We start from the raw sequence: 17,169 nt of genomic DNA, 5'->3' as shown, positions 1-17,169 counted from the left end.
TTGGCAATAAAGAGTTCATGATCTGAGCCACAGTCAGCTCCCGGTCTTGTTTTTGCTGACTGTATAGAGCTTCTCCATCTTTGGCTACAAAGAATATAATCAGTCTGATTTCGGTGTTGACCATCTGGTGATGTCCATGTGTAGAGTCTTCTCTTGTGTTGTTGGAAGAGGTTCTCTTGGCCAAACTCTATTAGCCTTTGCCCTGCTTCATTCTGTATTCCAAGGCCAAATTTGCCTATTACTCCAGGTGTTTCTTGACTTCCTACTTTTGTATTCCAGTCCCTTATAATGAAAAGGACATCTTTTTTGGGTGTTAGTTCTAAAAGGTCTTGTAGGTCTTCATAGAACCATTCAACTTCAGCTTCTTCAGCATTACTGGTTGGGGCATAGACTTGGATTACTGTGATATTGAATGGTTTGCCTTGGAAACAGAGATCATTCTGTCGTTTTTGAGATTACATCCAAGTACCACATTTCGGACTGTTTTGTTGACCATGATATGGCTACTCCATTTCTCCTAAGGGATTCCTGCCCACAGTAGTAGATATAATGGTCTGAGTTAAATTCACCCATTCTAGTCCATTTTAGTTCTCTGATTCCTAGAATGTCGATGTTCACTCTTGCCGTCTCCTGTTTGACCACTTCCAATTTGCCTTGATTCGTGGACCTAACATTCCAGATTCCTATGAAATATTGTGCTTTACAGCATCGGACCTTGCTTCTATCACTAGTCACATCCACAATTGGGTATTGTGTTTGCTTTGGCTCCATCCCTTCATTCTTTCTGGAGTTATTTCTCCACTAATCTCCAGTAGTATATTGGGCACCTGCCAATACACTTCCCCAGAGGAACCTGGGGAGTTCCTCTTTCAGTATCCTATCATTTTGCCTTTTCATACTGTTCATGGGGTTCTCAAGGCAAGAATACTGAAGTGGTTTGCCATTCCCTTCTCCAGTGGACCACATTCTGTCAGATCTCTCCACCGTGACCCGCCCATCTTGGGTGGCCCCACACGGCATGGCTTAGTTTCATTGAGTTAGACAAGGCTGTGGTCCTAGTGTGATCAGATTGACTAGTTTTCTGTGATTATGGTTTCAGTGTGTCTGCCTTCTGATGCCCTCTTGCAACACCTACCGTCTTACTTGGGTTTCTCTTACCTTGGACGTGGGGTATCTCTTCACGGCTGCTCCAGCAAAGCGCAGCTGCTGCTCCTTACCTTGGATGAGTGGTATCTCCTCACGGCCGCCCCTCCTGACCCTGAACGTGGAGTAGCTCCTCTTGGCCCTCCTGCGCCTGTACAGCCACAGTTCCTTGGACGTGGGGTTGCTCCTCTCCACCGCCACCCCTGGCCTTGGATGTGGGGTAGATCCTCCCGGCAGCCGCCCCTGACCTCGAACGCAGGGTAGCTCCTCCCAGCTGCCACCCCTGACCATGGATGTGGGGTAGCTCCTCTTGGCCACCGCCCCTGACCTTGGGGAGGGGAAGCTCCTCTCGGCCACACTTCGGTGCTCTTCTGCGCGGGACATTGTAGCTGATGAACAGAAATGGTATGGTATGGACCTAACAGAAGCAGAAGATATTAAGAAGAGGTGGCAAGAATACACAGAAGAACTGTACAAAAAAGATCTTCACAACCAAGATAATCACGATGGTGTGATCACTGACCTAGAGCCAGACATCCTGGAATGTGAAGTCAAGTGGGCCTTAGAAAGCATCACTATGAACAAAGCTAGTGGAGGTGATGGAATTCCAGTTGAGCTATTTCAAATCCTGAAAGATGATGCTCTGAAAGTGCTGCACTCAATATGCCAGCAAATTTGGAAAACTCAGCAGTGGCCACAGGACTGGAAAAGGTCAGTTTTCATTCCATTCCCAAAGAAAGGCAATGCCAAAGAATGCTCAAACTACCGCACAATTGCACTCATCTCACACGCTAGTAAAGTAATGCTCAAAATTCTCCAAGCCAGGCTTCAGCAACACATGAACCGTGAACTTCCAGATGTTCAAGCTGGTTTTAGAAAAGGCAGAGGAACCAGAGATCAAATTGCCAACATCTGCTGGACCATGGAAAAAAGAAGAGTGTTCCAGAAAAACATCTATTTCTGCTTTATTGACTATGGCAAAGTCTTTGACTGTGTGGATCACAATAAACTGTGGAAAATTCTGAAAGAGATGGGAATACCAGACCAGCTGACCTGCCTCTTGAGAAACCTATATGCAGGTCAGAAAGCAACAGTTAGAACTGGACATGGAACAACAGACTGGTTCCAAATAGGAAAAGGAGTACGTCAAGGCTGTATATTGTCACCCTGCTTATTTAACTTATATGCAGAGTACATCATGAGAAACACTGAGTTGGAAGAAGCACAAACTGGAGTCAAGATTGCCGGGAGAAATATCAATAACCTCAGGTATGCAGATGACACCACCCTTATGGCAGAAAGTGAAGAGGAACTCAAAAGCCTCTTGATGAGAGTGAAAGAGGAGAGTGAAAAAGTTGGCTTAAAGCTCAACATTCAGAAAACAAAGATCATGGCATCTGGTCCCATCACTTCATGGCAAATAGATGGGGAAACAGTGGAAACAGTGTCAGACTTTATTTTGGGGGGCTCCAAAATCACTGCAGATGGTGATTGCAGCCATGAAACTAAAAGACGCTTACTCCTTGGAAGGAAAGTTATGACCAACCTAGACAGCATATTAAAAAGCAGAGACATTACTTTGTCAACAAAGGTCCATCTAGTGAAGATTATGGTTTTTCCAGTGGTCATGTGTGGATGTGAGAGTTGGACTGTGAAGAAATCTGAGCGCCAAAGAATTGATGCTTTTGAACTGTGGTGTTGGAGAAGACTCTTGAGAGTCCCTTGGACTGCAAGGAGATCCAACCAGTCCATTCTAAAGGAGATCAGTCCTGGGTGTTCTTTGGAAGGACTGATGCTGAAGCTGAAACTCCAACACTTTGGCCACCTGATGCGAAGAGTTGACTCATTGGAAAAGACCCTGATGCTCGGGGGGGATTGGGGGCAGGAGGAGAAGGGGATGACAGAGGATAAGATGGCTGGATGGCATCACCAACTCGATGGACGTGAGTTTGAGTGAACTCCAGGAGTTGGTGATGGACAGGGGGTCTGGCGTGCTGCAGTTCATGGAGTCGCAAAGAGTCAGACACGACTGAGCGACTGAACTGAACAAAGAAACTAAGGTCTGCATTTTAGTTGTTAATGATTTTCTTTTACATATTTTTCAACAAGAACAACAGCAACAGAAAGGGCAAGGGTGTTGATTAAACAATTAAGGAAGGAATTTCATGGTCCCGTTAAAATATTTCTTCTATCAGGTTTCTTTAACTTTTATCTGTCCAGTCTGCTCAAGTTAATTTTTCCCTTGCCAGCATTCTCTGCTGGCCACCACAATTTCATAATCTCACAACCATTCATCACTTTCCACTTAAGCACCCGAAGCATTGCCACTTTATTATGAAGGTCTGCTTCCTGTAGGCTCTTGACAATGGAGGTGCCACCTTTGTGTTTGTCATGGGGCAAAAGTTGAGTGTATCATTTCATTGTGCTCAGTACATTCCCAGCCTCATCTGGGAAATGCCACATTCCATCTCTAACTAGAAACTATTTGGTCAAATACAGGCTACTGGGTGAAAGTTTCTTTCTACCAGCAAAGACGAGCATACCATATTAGATGAAAAAATTCCTTGGGTTCTTTAAAGCCTTTTGCATCGTAAGAGATAGCTAAAGTCATTTAACTTTCTAGCTGCAGATTTTAACTCAGAGATTATAATGGATTCCAAGATTTATCATCCAGTATATTAAGTCCTGGGCTTCCCAGGTGGTACTAATGGTAAAGAACCTGCCTGCCAATGCAGGAGACATAAGAGAACACAAGTTTGATCCCTGAGTTGGGAAGATCCCCTGGAGGAGGCTATGGCAATTCACTCCAGTATTCTTGCCTGGAAAATCCCATGGACAAACGAGCCTGGCAGGCTACAGTCCGTAGTATCGCAAAGAGTCAGACATGACTGAAGTGACTGAGCCCATATTAAGTCCTACGTTTTACCAGTTTTTCTATAAGCTCCATGGCTTTTTGCCAGGAAATTTTTTTTAAGTTTATATTTATTTGTATGGCCACTTTATTAATTTCTGTACACTTATATATCTGATCATTCATTGTACCATCAGCAGATATTTACTGAGTGCCAGACACTGTTCTGGGGATATGACAGTGAATCCATTAAACGGAGGGATAAACTATTTACTATTTAACTTTTATCTGTCCAGTCTACTCAAGTTAGTTTTTCCCTTGCCAGCATTCTCTGCTGGCCACCACAATTTCATAATCTTACAACCATTCATCACTTTCCACTTAAGCATCTGAAGCTTTTTATTTACTAAGATGGTGAAGAGAGAAGAGCCAATACGAATTGGTTTTATTCAAGAATCCCTCAATTGTAGGACTGAAGACAACTTTGTGTCATCTCAGTGTTGTGTCCCAAGCCCGCAGTAAGAGCCTAGGAATATTTTTGGATGGATTAAAGGTGGCATAAATGAAGAAATCTTATCAAGTCATCTGCATGGTATCGACTGGACTGTTGATCCCATTCCAGACTCCTGTTTCTACTCTTGAAAAACTACAGATGCCACTCAAAACCTCAGAGTTCTTGCCACTCCCAATTATTAGTCAGAAAATGCCCCAGTCCTACAGATACAGTAGAGAACAGAGAACCCATGTCCAGGGATCAATAGAGATGCATCCTTTTTTGACAGTCCTCAGACTTACTGATCAAATGGTGGTAGAAAATGTGGCCAGTCTTGCTTACTTGCTCTTCAGTTTTATTGAGTCATTCTCAATGTTAGGAAAGTCTTACTTTCCAAATATTTGGGTATTCGTTTGTTTCCTCTTTGCAGGGGCTCCTGGAGTTTAAAGGTTTAAACTGCAAAAAGTAAGGAAAAATAAATGCTCTCATCTGCTTCTACTTGGGAGATGTCTCCTTGGCCCTCTTTGGGAGATGAGAGCTGCCATGTTGGCGTTATTTGGTTTGTGTCTCCAGCCCTTCCCACATGCTCTTCTTACCCTCCAGCAGGCTTTACCAATCACCCTTCCATGTGAAGGGCAGAAGTCTTCCAAGGCAAAATTATTAAGCACTTCACATACAATTTTTTAGCCTAATACAATATTCTTCCTATATCAGTGAAACTCAATATATAGGTTCAGATACAGTTTCAGATATAAGGGAGTGATAGTTGTCTGAGTTTGTATGAGCAGAGGGCCAGCAATTTAGCAGGGGTCACTGCCTATCTCCTCTGCCTGTGGGTTTCCCTGCTCTAACTAACATCTATGCTTTTCAGAGTTTGGCTTTGAAACCTTCCATGTAAAGTGAGGCACCCAAATTGCCTGGGTTCATTAAGTGATCATTTACTACAGACTTCAAAAAAATTTCATCCTGAATTAGTCCCTAGAAATTTCCTTGAAAGGGGTATAAGAGCTTTAACAATGAATTATTGTCTATGGAATGCTCAGCATGAAAGGGGATCCATATGTGCAAACTAGAATTTGTCATATGTAATGTCAGTTAAATCAGGTCTAATCTACCAAATACATTTTTTATTGCCTGCTTCATTAAAAAGGCTCTTAAAGTAATGAATAATCTTCAGCTTCACCAAGGATTATTAATGCCTTTATAACTCATGTCCACTGAAAATAGAAAGACAGCTTGAAACTCTACCCTAATCTAACCTCCATGTTTGTCTTAGAGCTTTAAGGAAGAAAATCTATCAGACCTCTCCAGTATTAAATGCTGTCACACAAGCAGTTACTGTGAATTGAGTCAGGAGAAGAAATTTTAAGAGGAAGTTGAATCTGGTTTAAATGCTGTGGCAAAGCAAGTCTTTCTCTGTTAACTCTGATGTTTTGTTTTCCTACAGCAAGTCCACACGCAACACCATCGACTCTTCATTTTCCGACGTCACCCATCATCCAGCAGCCCGGGCCTTACTTCTCTCACCCAGCCATCCGCTATCACCCTCAGGAGACGCTGAAAGAGTTTGTCCAACTTGTCTGCCCTGATGCTGGTCAGCAGGCTGGACAGGTGGGGTTCCTCAATGTAAGGAAAATTCTTTTTTTTTCCCAATTTCTTTAGAAATATTAACCAAATGTAAAAATAACAAGGGAAGACCTTATGACCATGTGACGTGGTGCTCCAGTGTCGTGCTGACTGACTACAGGCAAATGTCATATTTATTCTAGATTGTGGGAAAGTTAACTTACTCTAAGAGGGATTGGCCAGGATTTAAAAACAGTGTTTGTGTTAACTTCTCAACTGTCAAGTTTATGGATATAAATCATCTCAAGGGTGAACTGTATAACCTTCTAAGGTCTGTGGGCAGATAATTCCACCTCCTGCACACTAACTCAAGGGCTCACACAGTTAACAAAATAGAAAGACCAAATAATTTTAAATAATGATTTTGAGTGGTAGGGAGCGGTAGGGGAGGAGGGGGCACAGATGTTTCAGATCAGCTAAGTTGATATTTTTTAAAAATAGTCTTCTAACACTTTACATCAAGTTGACCAGTACTTGAACTCAAGATGCTCGAAGTAGTTTATTATAGTTTGCTATTTCTGCAAGTAGTTATCTTTCCCACTTATCTTTGTATACAGCTAAACAGTCCTCAATCGATTTGAATGAAGATTTCAATTTTTTTCTCAAATAAGCTAAATCACAAACTGAAACAACATTCCTAAAGTAAAAGTGATTTTTTTTTAACTTTTTATTTTGTACTGGGGTCTAGCTGATTAACAATATTATGATAGTTTCAGGTAAACAGCGAAGGGACACAGCCATCCATATACATGTATCCATTCTCTATCAGACTCCCCTCCCATTTTTTAAAAATCACAAATTTTGTTTCAAATGTAGAACCAAATGTTTACAATGGATAGCTATATCCCAAGGCCAATAATAATAAATTGGAAATAATGAACAGCATAAAGCCAAATGTAATTTTCCTTTTATCCTAATAACTGCACATGAAGCCACAGATGAACCATGATTATGATTGCCTAATCTAGAATATTTTATCACACCATTCTATCACTGATTTTCTTGGTTAAAGAAATACCTGATTCTGCATATCTGAGACAGAAAAGGCAGCTTTGACTAATGTCTGGTGATGTGTTAGCAGATACATTTCTGTCTAGACAACAAATCAATATGGAGCCTTTTTTCTTTTTGCTTGTGTATTCATTTGCTTGGCGTATTCTAAAGCATTCACTTACGGACTTTTAGCCCACTCAGAAATAACACACAGGCAAGTTTGTTGGCAAGAAAGCACAACATTCTGACTGTCAGATGAGATTGTCTTTGAGGAACAATACTAAATATATAAGTGAATGTTGATGAGGGAGTGAGACTTCCTCTGCAGAGTTATTAAGCTTAAACTTAAAAGCCTGGGACAACAGCATTTCCTTCAGCTGAATTTTGATTCAGGACTAGAGCTGAAATAGGAGATGTTATTGCTGAGTGAACGATGTCACTGAAGGCCAGAGGCAGAAAGGCCACTTGGGAAGCCATGAAAAGACTGAAGTGATCACCAGCATCAAGCATCTGACTTTCAGATTTCTAACTTCTTTTTTAATAGTCCTGACATCATCCTATATAACTGTCAAATGCCCAGTTTTACATTTTGATCAAAATTTTATAGGGTTTAAGGCAGGTCTCTTCATGGGACTATGTGGAAAAACTTGAAAATAAATGGATTTTATTGCTTTCTTCAGAAGAAAACTTTTCTTTTGTTAAAGAGCTGTTACTTGGTTGTTCTAACATCAGGCAGCCAAATAAATATGACTCTTATGGCATATGCTTATATAATTTAAATCAAAATTAGAAGTGATATTTTTCCTTAGCAGAATTTTGACAGCTGAATTCTAAAGTTTCTGTGCCTGATGTTATACAATATGTGAAAGAAATTTTTTATGTTCACTTAACATATTTATTAAATGTTATATAATATCAACTTTGAAGAGTGAAAATAAAATATTTTTTTAATCTCAAATGCATATTTAGGAAACTTCACTATATCTATATAAATAGGCGTGATGGAATAATTCCGCATTCTATAAAACACTTAGAAATTAAATTAATATTTAATAATCATGAGAATGATGACAAAGGTCACAGTTAGTACCGAATCAAAGCATTCCAAGCACGAGTTGGCAGGTCCTTTCATAGAATCAAATGCAAAGAAGGTCAAAGTAATTCAAGAGATAAGTTTAGGATACATGGAGCATGTGTGCCCAAGACTGTACTTTTGTGGAATGTCTTAAGAACAACCTACGTTTCGTCATCCATATGCTCTTATGGAAGAATTCAAGCAGCTAAAATACTTAGTAATTTGCATAAAATGTGCCTAACGCCTAACGAATCGTTTGTTTTCAGAAGCAGCTAATGGTTCTTATCTGTGTCTTCTTTTTCCTGGGCATGCTTTGTTTTGTTCCCACCCTGGCAGCCCAACGGGAGTAGCCAAGGCAAAGTGCACAACCCATTCCTTCCCACCCCCATGTTGCCACCACCACCGCCACCACCGATGGCCAGGCCTGTGCCCCTGCCGGTGCCAGACACGAAGCCTCCAACCACGTCAACAGAAGGAGGCGCAGCCTCCCCCACCTCACCAAGTAAGTATGGCTGAGACAAGGCGCCGGTCACTTACAAAGCTCTGTGCACTTGAATCAACATCTCAGCTTGGCCCCTCACTGCATAGGCTTTAGTGAAAGGCACGATCCCCAGTGATGGTTGTAGCATGAGTTTGCAGAACCAAGACCAGATCAAAGCAGATACTGCTCTAGGGTACCACCAACTATACCAAGTGTGAAAATGACTGGGTGTTGGGTGGATGAAATGGTACAACTACATGCCCAGGACTGAAAGTGAAAATATGAATTACTCAGTGTTGTATATTATTTGAGTGGCTTTGAATGCTATCCTCATGATCATCAAACAACATCTACCTCTATGAATCTTACTAGCAAAAATTCCTCATACTTTGGTAGAGCCCTGCCTTCCCGTAACTTACAATCCAAGAGAAATGCATTTGATGAGCTACAAAGATTAGGTACCTCATCCATCAAATAGAAAAAAAAGTTTAGATGAAAGTAACCAATTCAAAGGTGTGTACATTGAGCATTCACCAGCAAAAGAGACTGGCAGAAGATCAGAGCTAGTAGCCATGGCAGTTGCCTAGCTAAGATTGGCAGAGGGAGGAGATGGAAAATGCAATTGGAAGGAAAGAGAAAAGAACTCTTGGCTCTTCTCTGAATACTCTGGGAAGTGTGATCTGACAGTATAGGATTATTTGATAAATTAGAGAGAGAACAACTCTCCTGGTATTTCCTGATATTTTAAAGATGACAAGGGAATAGAAATAGGTTGAACACATAAATTTGTCTTTTATTATACCTGAGATAATGACAGGAAGAGTGGTGGCTGTAGGCAGAGTTCCCAGGTAATGGATGAGACTACCTAATCTTGATAGGGGGTGTGCTGACCACCTTCTCTAAAGCACTACAGAGGGATCAAGGCATAGGAAAGAATGGGAACTGTGACAGTGACCCTAAAGAGAGAAGGTCTTCAAGGAAGTGAGGCTGGACACAAGGCATCTACAGAGGAAGAAGTGAGCATAGACCAGGAAAGAAGCAGTAAGATCAGGAACTTGAGCAGCAGCTATGGAAATTGAATGGAAGAAAGCCCAAGAAGAGCTGTTTTCCAGACATAAGCTTTTGGGCTTGGACAGCCATTTGGATGAGTATAGTGAAGGATGATTCAAACCTCTCGGTGTTCAGGACAGTGTGGTATTGAATACAGGAGGGCCAAAGAGAAAAAATGAGCCTCTGTTGATACAATGTTCATTGAACTTAATGTGGGGGATACTGATTTCAAATATCTAAAGCCCCTTATGGGTATGGGTGAGATTCAGGTTATCTAGTATGTATTCATTTTGATAATGCATGCAGAAGTGAGTGGCATTGTGCATGGATTCTGGTTTTATAGCAAAAAGACTGAGAGTCTAGAGGAAATTCTGGGCAGGCTGACTTCTCTTGGTAAGAAGTGGTTCAACAAATGAGAAAACCCTGAGTGTCCAATGACATAGGAAGCAAACTAGGCTTGCTATAAGGATCTTGGACGCTCAGAAAAGAAGCTTCTGAGAAGTAGAAGCTTGTAGGTGAGTCCTCCTTATTGTGTATTCATGTAACATCTTCAAACTAGTCAGAGAATAACCATCCTCAAACTCTGTTAAATCTAGTCGCTGGGGATATTGACTTACACATTGGCAACTGCATGCTTATTGTGCTGTTGCACCACTGGTGCATATTGTACCACTTTTCTGTCTCTCTAGATGTACAGGACATTGGCTGAGCTCTCAGAAAACCTTGTTTAATGTTCTTATTCTACATAGAATAAGTCTAAAGGATAAGGGCTCAAACCCCCACCTTTCACATTGGTAGCTATGTTTCCCTTCCAATCCCAAGTTTCCTCATCTGTCGAATGTGGGCAGTAATCCCTAGCTGGGCAAGGTTATGTGAAATCAGCCACGATAAGCACCACACCACCACCAAATAAATTGGACCATTATATTATCTCCCAGGGGCTTATCTGTTGGCTCAGACAGTAAAGAATCTGCCTGCCATGCAGGAGACCTGGGTTCGATCCCCTGGGTCAGGAAGATCCCCTGGAGAAGGGAATGGCAACCCACTCCAGTATTCTTGCCTGGAGAATCCCATGGACAGAGGAGTCTGGTTTGCTATAGTCCATGGGGTGGCACAGTCAGACACAGCTGAGCGACTAACACTTTCATTTCTTTATTTACCAAAACTCTTAACTAGTGGAAGCCTCCCAGGCTAGGCTAATGAAGAAACGTGTCTGTAGGACGTGTAGAAGCTACTCAACCCCTCAATCAGGTTGGTATGAGTCTGTTCCTGGGCTTCCTTCCATGGATTGCATCTAATGCCTTGATGAGAACATAACCACTGTCCTCCTGTGCCCAGCCCCAAGCATTCATTTAACGTGATGGGAAGAGGTGTGGAGGAGGCCTTGGCAGATCCAGCTCATATGGTTGCCTGTTCCTTAGCACAGGGTTTAGAGATTTTGGGAAAAAGAATTTCAGGAAAGGGGAACAAAAGTTTGATATTTACATAATTTTATACCTACTTTTTGAATCCTAGGATTCTAGGAATGTAGTCAAAACCAAGTGTTCTACTGATGGCATAGAAAGGTTTTTATCATCATAAATTTTAGCCCTTGTTTCTGGTCTTTCCTGGGGTTTGCTGAATTCACAGTAATATGTTATTTCAGAGCAGTATATCAGCTATCTTCTACTTTACTTTTAAGACAGTGATAGTCTGGGAAACCTGTAATTTATAGTATAGGAGAAGCCTCTCAAATTAAAAATCTAAAAGCCCACCAGCCCACACTGGGAAGACTGCCTCCTTTCATTCATTTATTCATCCTTCATATATTAGGCATCTGTCATGTACCAAGGACTGTGTTAGCCACTTGGGATACAAGGATGATTCACTTCTTCTCCAAAGAAACTCGGGGTTTGTTGTGGGAGACAGCTGGGGTCCAGGCAGCTCGCCCAGACAGCACTGGGACAGAGGTGTGCATCGGTGCCACGAGAGGACTTGGGAGGGAGTTGGGTCCAGGTGTGGGGCCTCAGGTGGGGTTTTTTTGGAGGGAGTGACTTCTTAGCTAGTAGGGGTAGCATTCTGATGTTTCAAGCCTGAGGGAGAAGGTAGAACTTCTCCTCAGAAACCAGCTTGTGTGTGGAAGGAGGGGGGGTGTCTGACATTGGATTACCACTGGATAAAAATTTAGAGCAGAAGTATCATTTCATTAATTCTGTGCTTTCTTAGAAATTACAGCCACAGGGTGGTTGGATCCTGTTTATCTTTGTCAGTTTATTAGAGCTCAACTTTAGCAAGAAGAAACATCACGACAGGGTATTATTAAGTACAGATGTTCAACATCCCGACAGTATATCTGATATTGAGTCTTTTTCAAAACCACTAATTGTATACCCTGGGACAGTCTTTTCTACTGAGAGGTTTAAGATGATTTGCGATAAAATAAGGTTTTAAAAAGGAAAGTAGGAATCACCTATACTGACAACTTTTCTGGGCCTGGACTCCCATGTCTGTTAACAGGAATAACCCTAACTGCTCTTCATACTGTCACAGACAGGTTGTCAGGACAAAGTGGGGCGACAGATGTGCTGTGCTGTAGACAAAGTCCAAGACACCATTTTGAATATGCTCATTTATAAAATACAAGTGGGTGCCAGCCTAAAGCAGAGTATGTGTTTTTAAACTAATCAGTTGCCTCTGGCACCAATGTGCAACTTTGCAGCTGCCACCGGGAAAACGAGGGTAAGACAGATTTGGGGGAAAATATTTGCCTATAAAATAATATGTTTTAATGGAAAAATCCTTACCAGAGGCCTAAAAAAGAGTAGTGAGGGTGGAAATAACAGTTCTGTTCTCTCAAGGAGGACATTCATATAGTTGATATGTTTGGAGGAAGATTGATATATACTATGCCAGATCTGTTTAGGATACCATGACAAACGGAATAACTGGTAAGAGTAGTTCACAGTGGGTGGATTCTACTTCTGCTGATTAACTGGGTTTAGATAACCGGTGAGAGAATATCACTTCTTTCATTCATTCAGTAAACAGTTATTGACTAGCCACTATGTGCAAAGCAGCGTTGCAGATACTAGGATTCTGCGGGAAACGAAAAAGATGAAAAATCCCTGATTTTGTGGAGCATTCATTTTACAGAGGACGATGAATAAAATAACAAGTATAACAGGTAGGAGTGATGTGAGATGCTGATACAATAGTAGGAAAGCGAAGCACAGAGGGGTTGGGATTAGTGGGGGTTGGATACAACCTAAACAGGGCGGTCGGAGAAGGCCTGTCTGAGAAGGGGAGGTTTGAACAAAGTCCAGCAGAGGCAAGAGAATGAGCCATGAGACTGTAGAGGGAGGAGTTTCCGAGCAGGAGGATCAGCCAGTCCAGCCTGCGTGTTTGAGGAGCAAAACCCAGAGGCCAGTGTGATGCGACCATAATGAGTGAATGAACGAAAGTAGGGGGAGGCCATGCCTGAGAAGTAATGTGGATGAACGAGGATATGACTGGGAGCTGGGGAGCAGAGGGGAGGCTCAGGCTCATGGAGGCAGCAAATGTTGAAGGTTCTTATGGGCCACGTTAGGACTTTGGCATTTGTTCTGAGATGGGGAGCAAAGGAGTGACACGAGTTAGGTTTTAACATAAACGCTTTGAAGGCTTTGCTGAAAATAGATTTCATGAAGCAAGAATTAAAATAGGAGGACTAGTTATGAGGCTTATTTTTAAATCAATAAATATGAGTGTCTTCTACATGCCAGCCACCATTCTAGGCAGAGGGATCCAAAAGTGAACAAAGCAGACCGTCCGCTTCCCTTGTGGCATTTACATTCTAGAGGGAGGGGACGAACAACAAAGAATAAGTAAGTTAGTGAGTCAGGGACCAGGAAGTACAGTGGGAAAAAGTAACGCAGGGAAGGGGTGGCATACCCTTGCAGTATTGCAGGCAAGAGCTGCTAATGATCTGAACCCATATAGGGGCAGTGCATTCTCAGTCACTTCAGTCATGTCCAAGCCTTTGCAACCCTGTGGACTGTAGCCCACCAGGCTTCTCTGTCCATAGGATTCTCCAGGCAAGAATACGGGAGTGGGTACCATGCCCTCCTCCAGGGGATCTTCCAGACCCAGGGATCGAACCCATGGCCCCTGTGTTGGCAGGTGAATTCTTTACCACTGAGCCACCAGGGAAGCCCCTGGGGAGGCAGTAGGGGTGGTGAGAAATATATGAAAGATAAAGGTGATAACATTTACTGACATGTTAGATGTGAGTTGAGGAAAAAAGAAAAACAAAAAACTGGAGATATCAGCAAAGACACCTAGATTTTTGACCTGAGCAATTGGAAGTGTGGAGTTGCCATAAAGTGAGTTGAAAAAGTTACAGGAAGCTCAGTTCTGGGCAAGGGGCGGGGATCATAAGTTTAGTTTGACCAAGTTATATTTGGAGATGCCTATTAGGTACTCTTGCCTGGAAAATCCCATGGACGGAGGAGCCTAGTGGGCTACAGTCCATGGGGTCGCGAAGAGTCGGACACAACTGAGCGAGTTCACTTTCACTTTTCACTTTCATGCATTGGAGAAGGAGGTGGCAGCCCACTCCAGTGTTCTTGCCTGGAGAATCCCAGGGACGGGGGAGCCTGGTGGGCTGCCATCTGTGGGGTCGCACAGAGTCGGACACGACTGAAGTGACTTAGCATTAGGAATCTTGGGCTTCCTAGGTGGCTCAGTGGTAAAGAATACATGCCGATGCAGCAGACGCAAGTTCGATCCCTGGGTCAGAAAGATCCCCTGGAGGAGAAAATGGCAACCTACTCTAGTATTTTTGCCTGGAAAATCCCATGGACAGAGGAGCCTGGCGGGCTACAGTCCATGGGGTGGCAAAAGAGTCAAACGCAACTGAACATCCATCCATGCATGTTAGGTATTTTACTGGTGAGACTAATTGTAATAACATCCTACCTACTGCTGTTCTTTGCAGTGTACTGAGTTTTTCTACATGCACCATCTCATTAATTGGGAAGGGACTCCTTTTCAAATATGTGATCAAACAAATGGATATTCCTAAGAGTCCTGAGGATAACAGCTCAAGAATAGGCAAATCTCTCATTACATTTGGATCTGTTTGTGGTATGATAATTCAAAATGCACAATTCATTTTCTTAATTGCATTGTAAAATTCAATTTTTTATAATAGGTTGGCACCAAGAACATACTATAAAAATGGACTTTTCCAGAAAAGAAACTGAAGATTGGCATCATAGCCTAGAATTATAATGAAAAGAAAAAAAAAAACATTTTTGAATTATGATAGAAGATAAAACATGAATATTTTCCTTTTTTAAATTAATTAGGAACACAAAAACTCAATTTAAAAATGCATGAAAGACTTATAAACAGTTTTCTCCATCCTGTCTTAGCCATGAACTTCTGATTTTTTTAAACTAGAATTCTATTAAATTAGAAGCATGTAATAACAAGTTCCCTTTTTATTTTTATATCTCTGATGAATCTTGTATACATTCATTGTATGAATGAGTTTGAACCTGTTAATTGAGAATGTAACAATAATCTCTGACCAGGATTGAAATTTCCTAGTATAATAATTAACATATGTTCAGTGCTTTTTGGTTAGCAGAGCTCTTTACATGTATATTTTATCTCATTTCCAACTTCTTAAGACTCAGGAAGTCAGGATTTTATAGATAAGGAAACTGAGATTCAAGAATGGAATCTCAAATTTCCCAAGATTATAATCCCATAGTGTGCGTGGGCACTCAGTCGCTCAGTCACGTCTGACTCTTTTCCAACCCCGTGGACTGTAGCCCACCAGGCTCCTTTGTCCATGGGATTCTCCAGACAAGAACACTGAAGAGGGTTGCCATTTCCTTCTCCAGGGGATCTTCCTGACTCAGGGATCAAACCCATGTCTCCTGTGTCTCTTGCATTGCAGGCTGATTCTTTACTGCAATAAGCCATCTAGATGAAAAAGAATAATCCTATGGTCGCATGGTGCTAGCTCCTCCTGTAGCCGAATTACAAAGCAATACGGCACGATTTCTGGTTACCAGGGAACCACAAACTGCCTATTCTTGTCTGAAATTAATAACACAACAAAATGTTGAGCTTTTATTAAAACCAAGCACTTTAAAAAGTGCTTTTTATATATTATCTTGTTTTAATCCTCACATTAATGCTATGAAGTGCATACTTTGAAAAGTAAATACCTTAATGGAGAAACACAGGGTGTGAAGAGATAGATAACTTTCTCAAGATCACTCAGTCAAGTGTAGCAACGTCATGACTCACACCCAGCCACCTTGAACCTGCAGTTCATACACTTGGCCAGAGCATCCTTTGAGGATCTTCGCTTTAGCCCAATTTCCAAGTTTGCAGTGCAGATCCTATGGGAGAAGTACAAAGGAAGATACTAGTGGTCATTTATGCTTCGGTGTGGATCAGTTTCCGTTGCTGAGAATAACTTTTTGTTAGCAGAGAAAGGAAAGAGAGCAGAAGAAAGGAGATAAGCAAAGAATAGCGAGAAGGTGGGAAAACAGTAGCTATTGCTAAAGCCGGAGGTTCTTTGTTCCTTAGAGCTCTCCAGAGCTTGGACTGTTGATGAATGCTTAGAAGAATTACTCTCTGAGTTTTGACCCAAATAATGATGGCTCTCTTTTTCATCAACACTTTTTTATGTGTTAATTTTAATCAGTAATTGAATTTAGAACAAGTCAGTGAATATGTCGTATACACAATTTTTAAATGATATAAGGAATGTATTTCCTCTTTCAGAGAAGAGCCAGTAGATAATGACAAGAGCAAATTTTAAAAATGTTATTTGCTTCCTTTCATAAAATAGTGTTTCTTTACTGGTACCTGAACTTTTCCTTTAGTTTTTAAGTTTTAAAAAAAGTTTATATTCAATGAAATCCACCCTTTGGTGTACAGTTCTGTGAGCTTTTAAAACATCATAGATTCTTCCACCCAACACCACATACAGGATACTGAACAATTCCAAAGAGCTCCCTCCTTCTTCTTATCTACTCTTAAGTTAATGTCTGATGTCGTTTAGTGCCAGGGACCATATTTTACTTTGATCTCTCTATTTCCACATGGAATTTTATTCTTCAGCCAGCACTGCTTCTATCCCCATTATATTTTAATTTTTTATATTCTTCTGAATCAGAAAGAGACCAGTTTAACTACAGTATTTTAGGATATGATAATAGTGACATTTTCATATGGAAGAGGGAAAAGAATTATTCAATAAAGTATATTGGGATGACTGAGTAGCTGTCCACAAAAAATAAAATTCCTTATACCAAAATAAATTCCAGGTGGTACAAAAAATATAATATAGAAATATTAAACCTTAAAGTACCACAAAAACATAGGGTAGACTTTTTTGAAATATTGAAATGAGAAAGACCTTTCAAATAATATAGAAAAGTATCGTGACATAATCTTGTTGAGTGTGTGAAAAA

At 41.3% G+C, this 17,169-nt stretch overlaps 1 protein-coding gene across 3 annotated transcripts in view; it reads left to right on the top strand.

Annotated features, from left to right (window-relative positions):
* Positions 1-17,169, top strand: part of NFIA (nuclear factor I A) — a 400,772-nt gene that overhangs the window by 330,589 nt on the left and 53,014 nt on the right. For 2 of the 3 annotated variants that reach the window (XM_005891231.3, XM_070367936.1), the window contains exons 8-9: positions 5,935-6,113; positions 8,518-8,683. In XM_005891231.3, coding sequence (XP_005891293.2) covers positions 5,935-6,113; positions 8,518-8,683 — 345 coding nt within the window. The remainder of the gene's footprint in view (positions 1-5,934; positions 6,114-8,517; positions 8,684-17,169) is intronic. The other variant, XM_070367937.1, reaches the window with a different exon arrangement.

Source organism: Bos mutus, chromosome 3, assembly GCF_027580195.1.
Source record: "Bos mutus isolate GX-2022 chromosome 3, NWIPB_WYAK_1.1, whole genome shotgun sequence".
In the NCBI taxonomy this organism is placed as follows: Eukaryota; Metazoa; Chordata; class Mammalia; order Artiodactyla; family Bovidae; genus Bos; species Bos mutus.
This window is presented reverse-complemented; position numbering and strand designations above follow the sequence as displayed.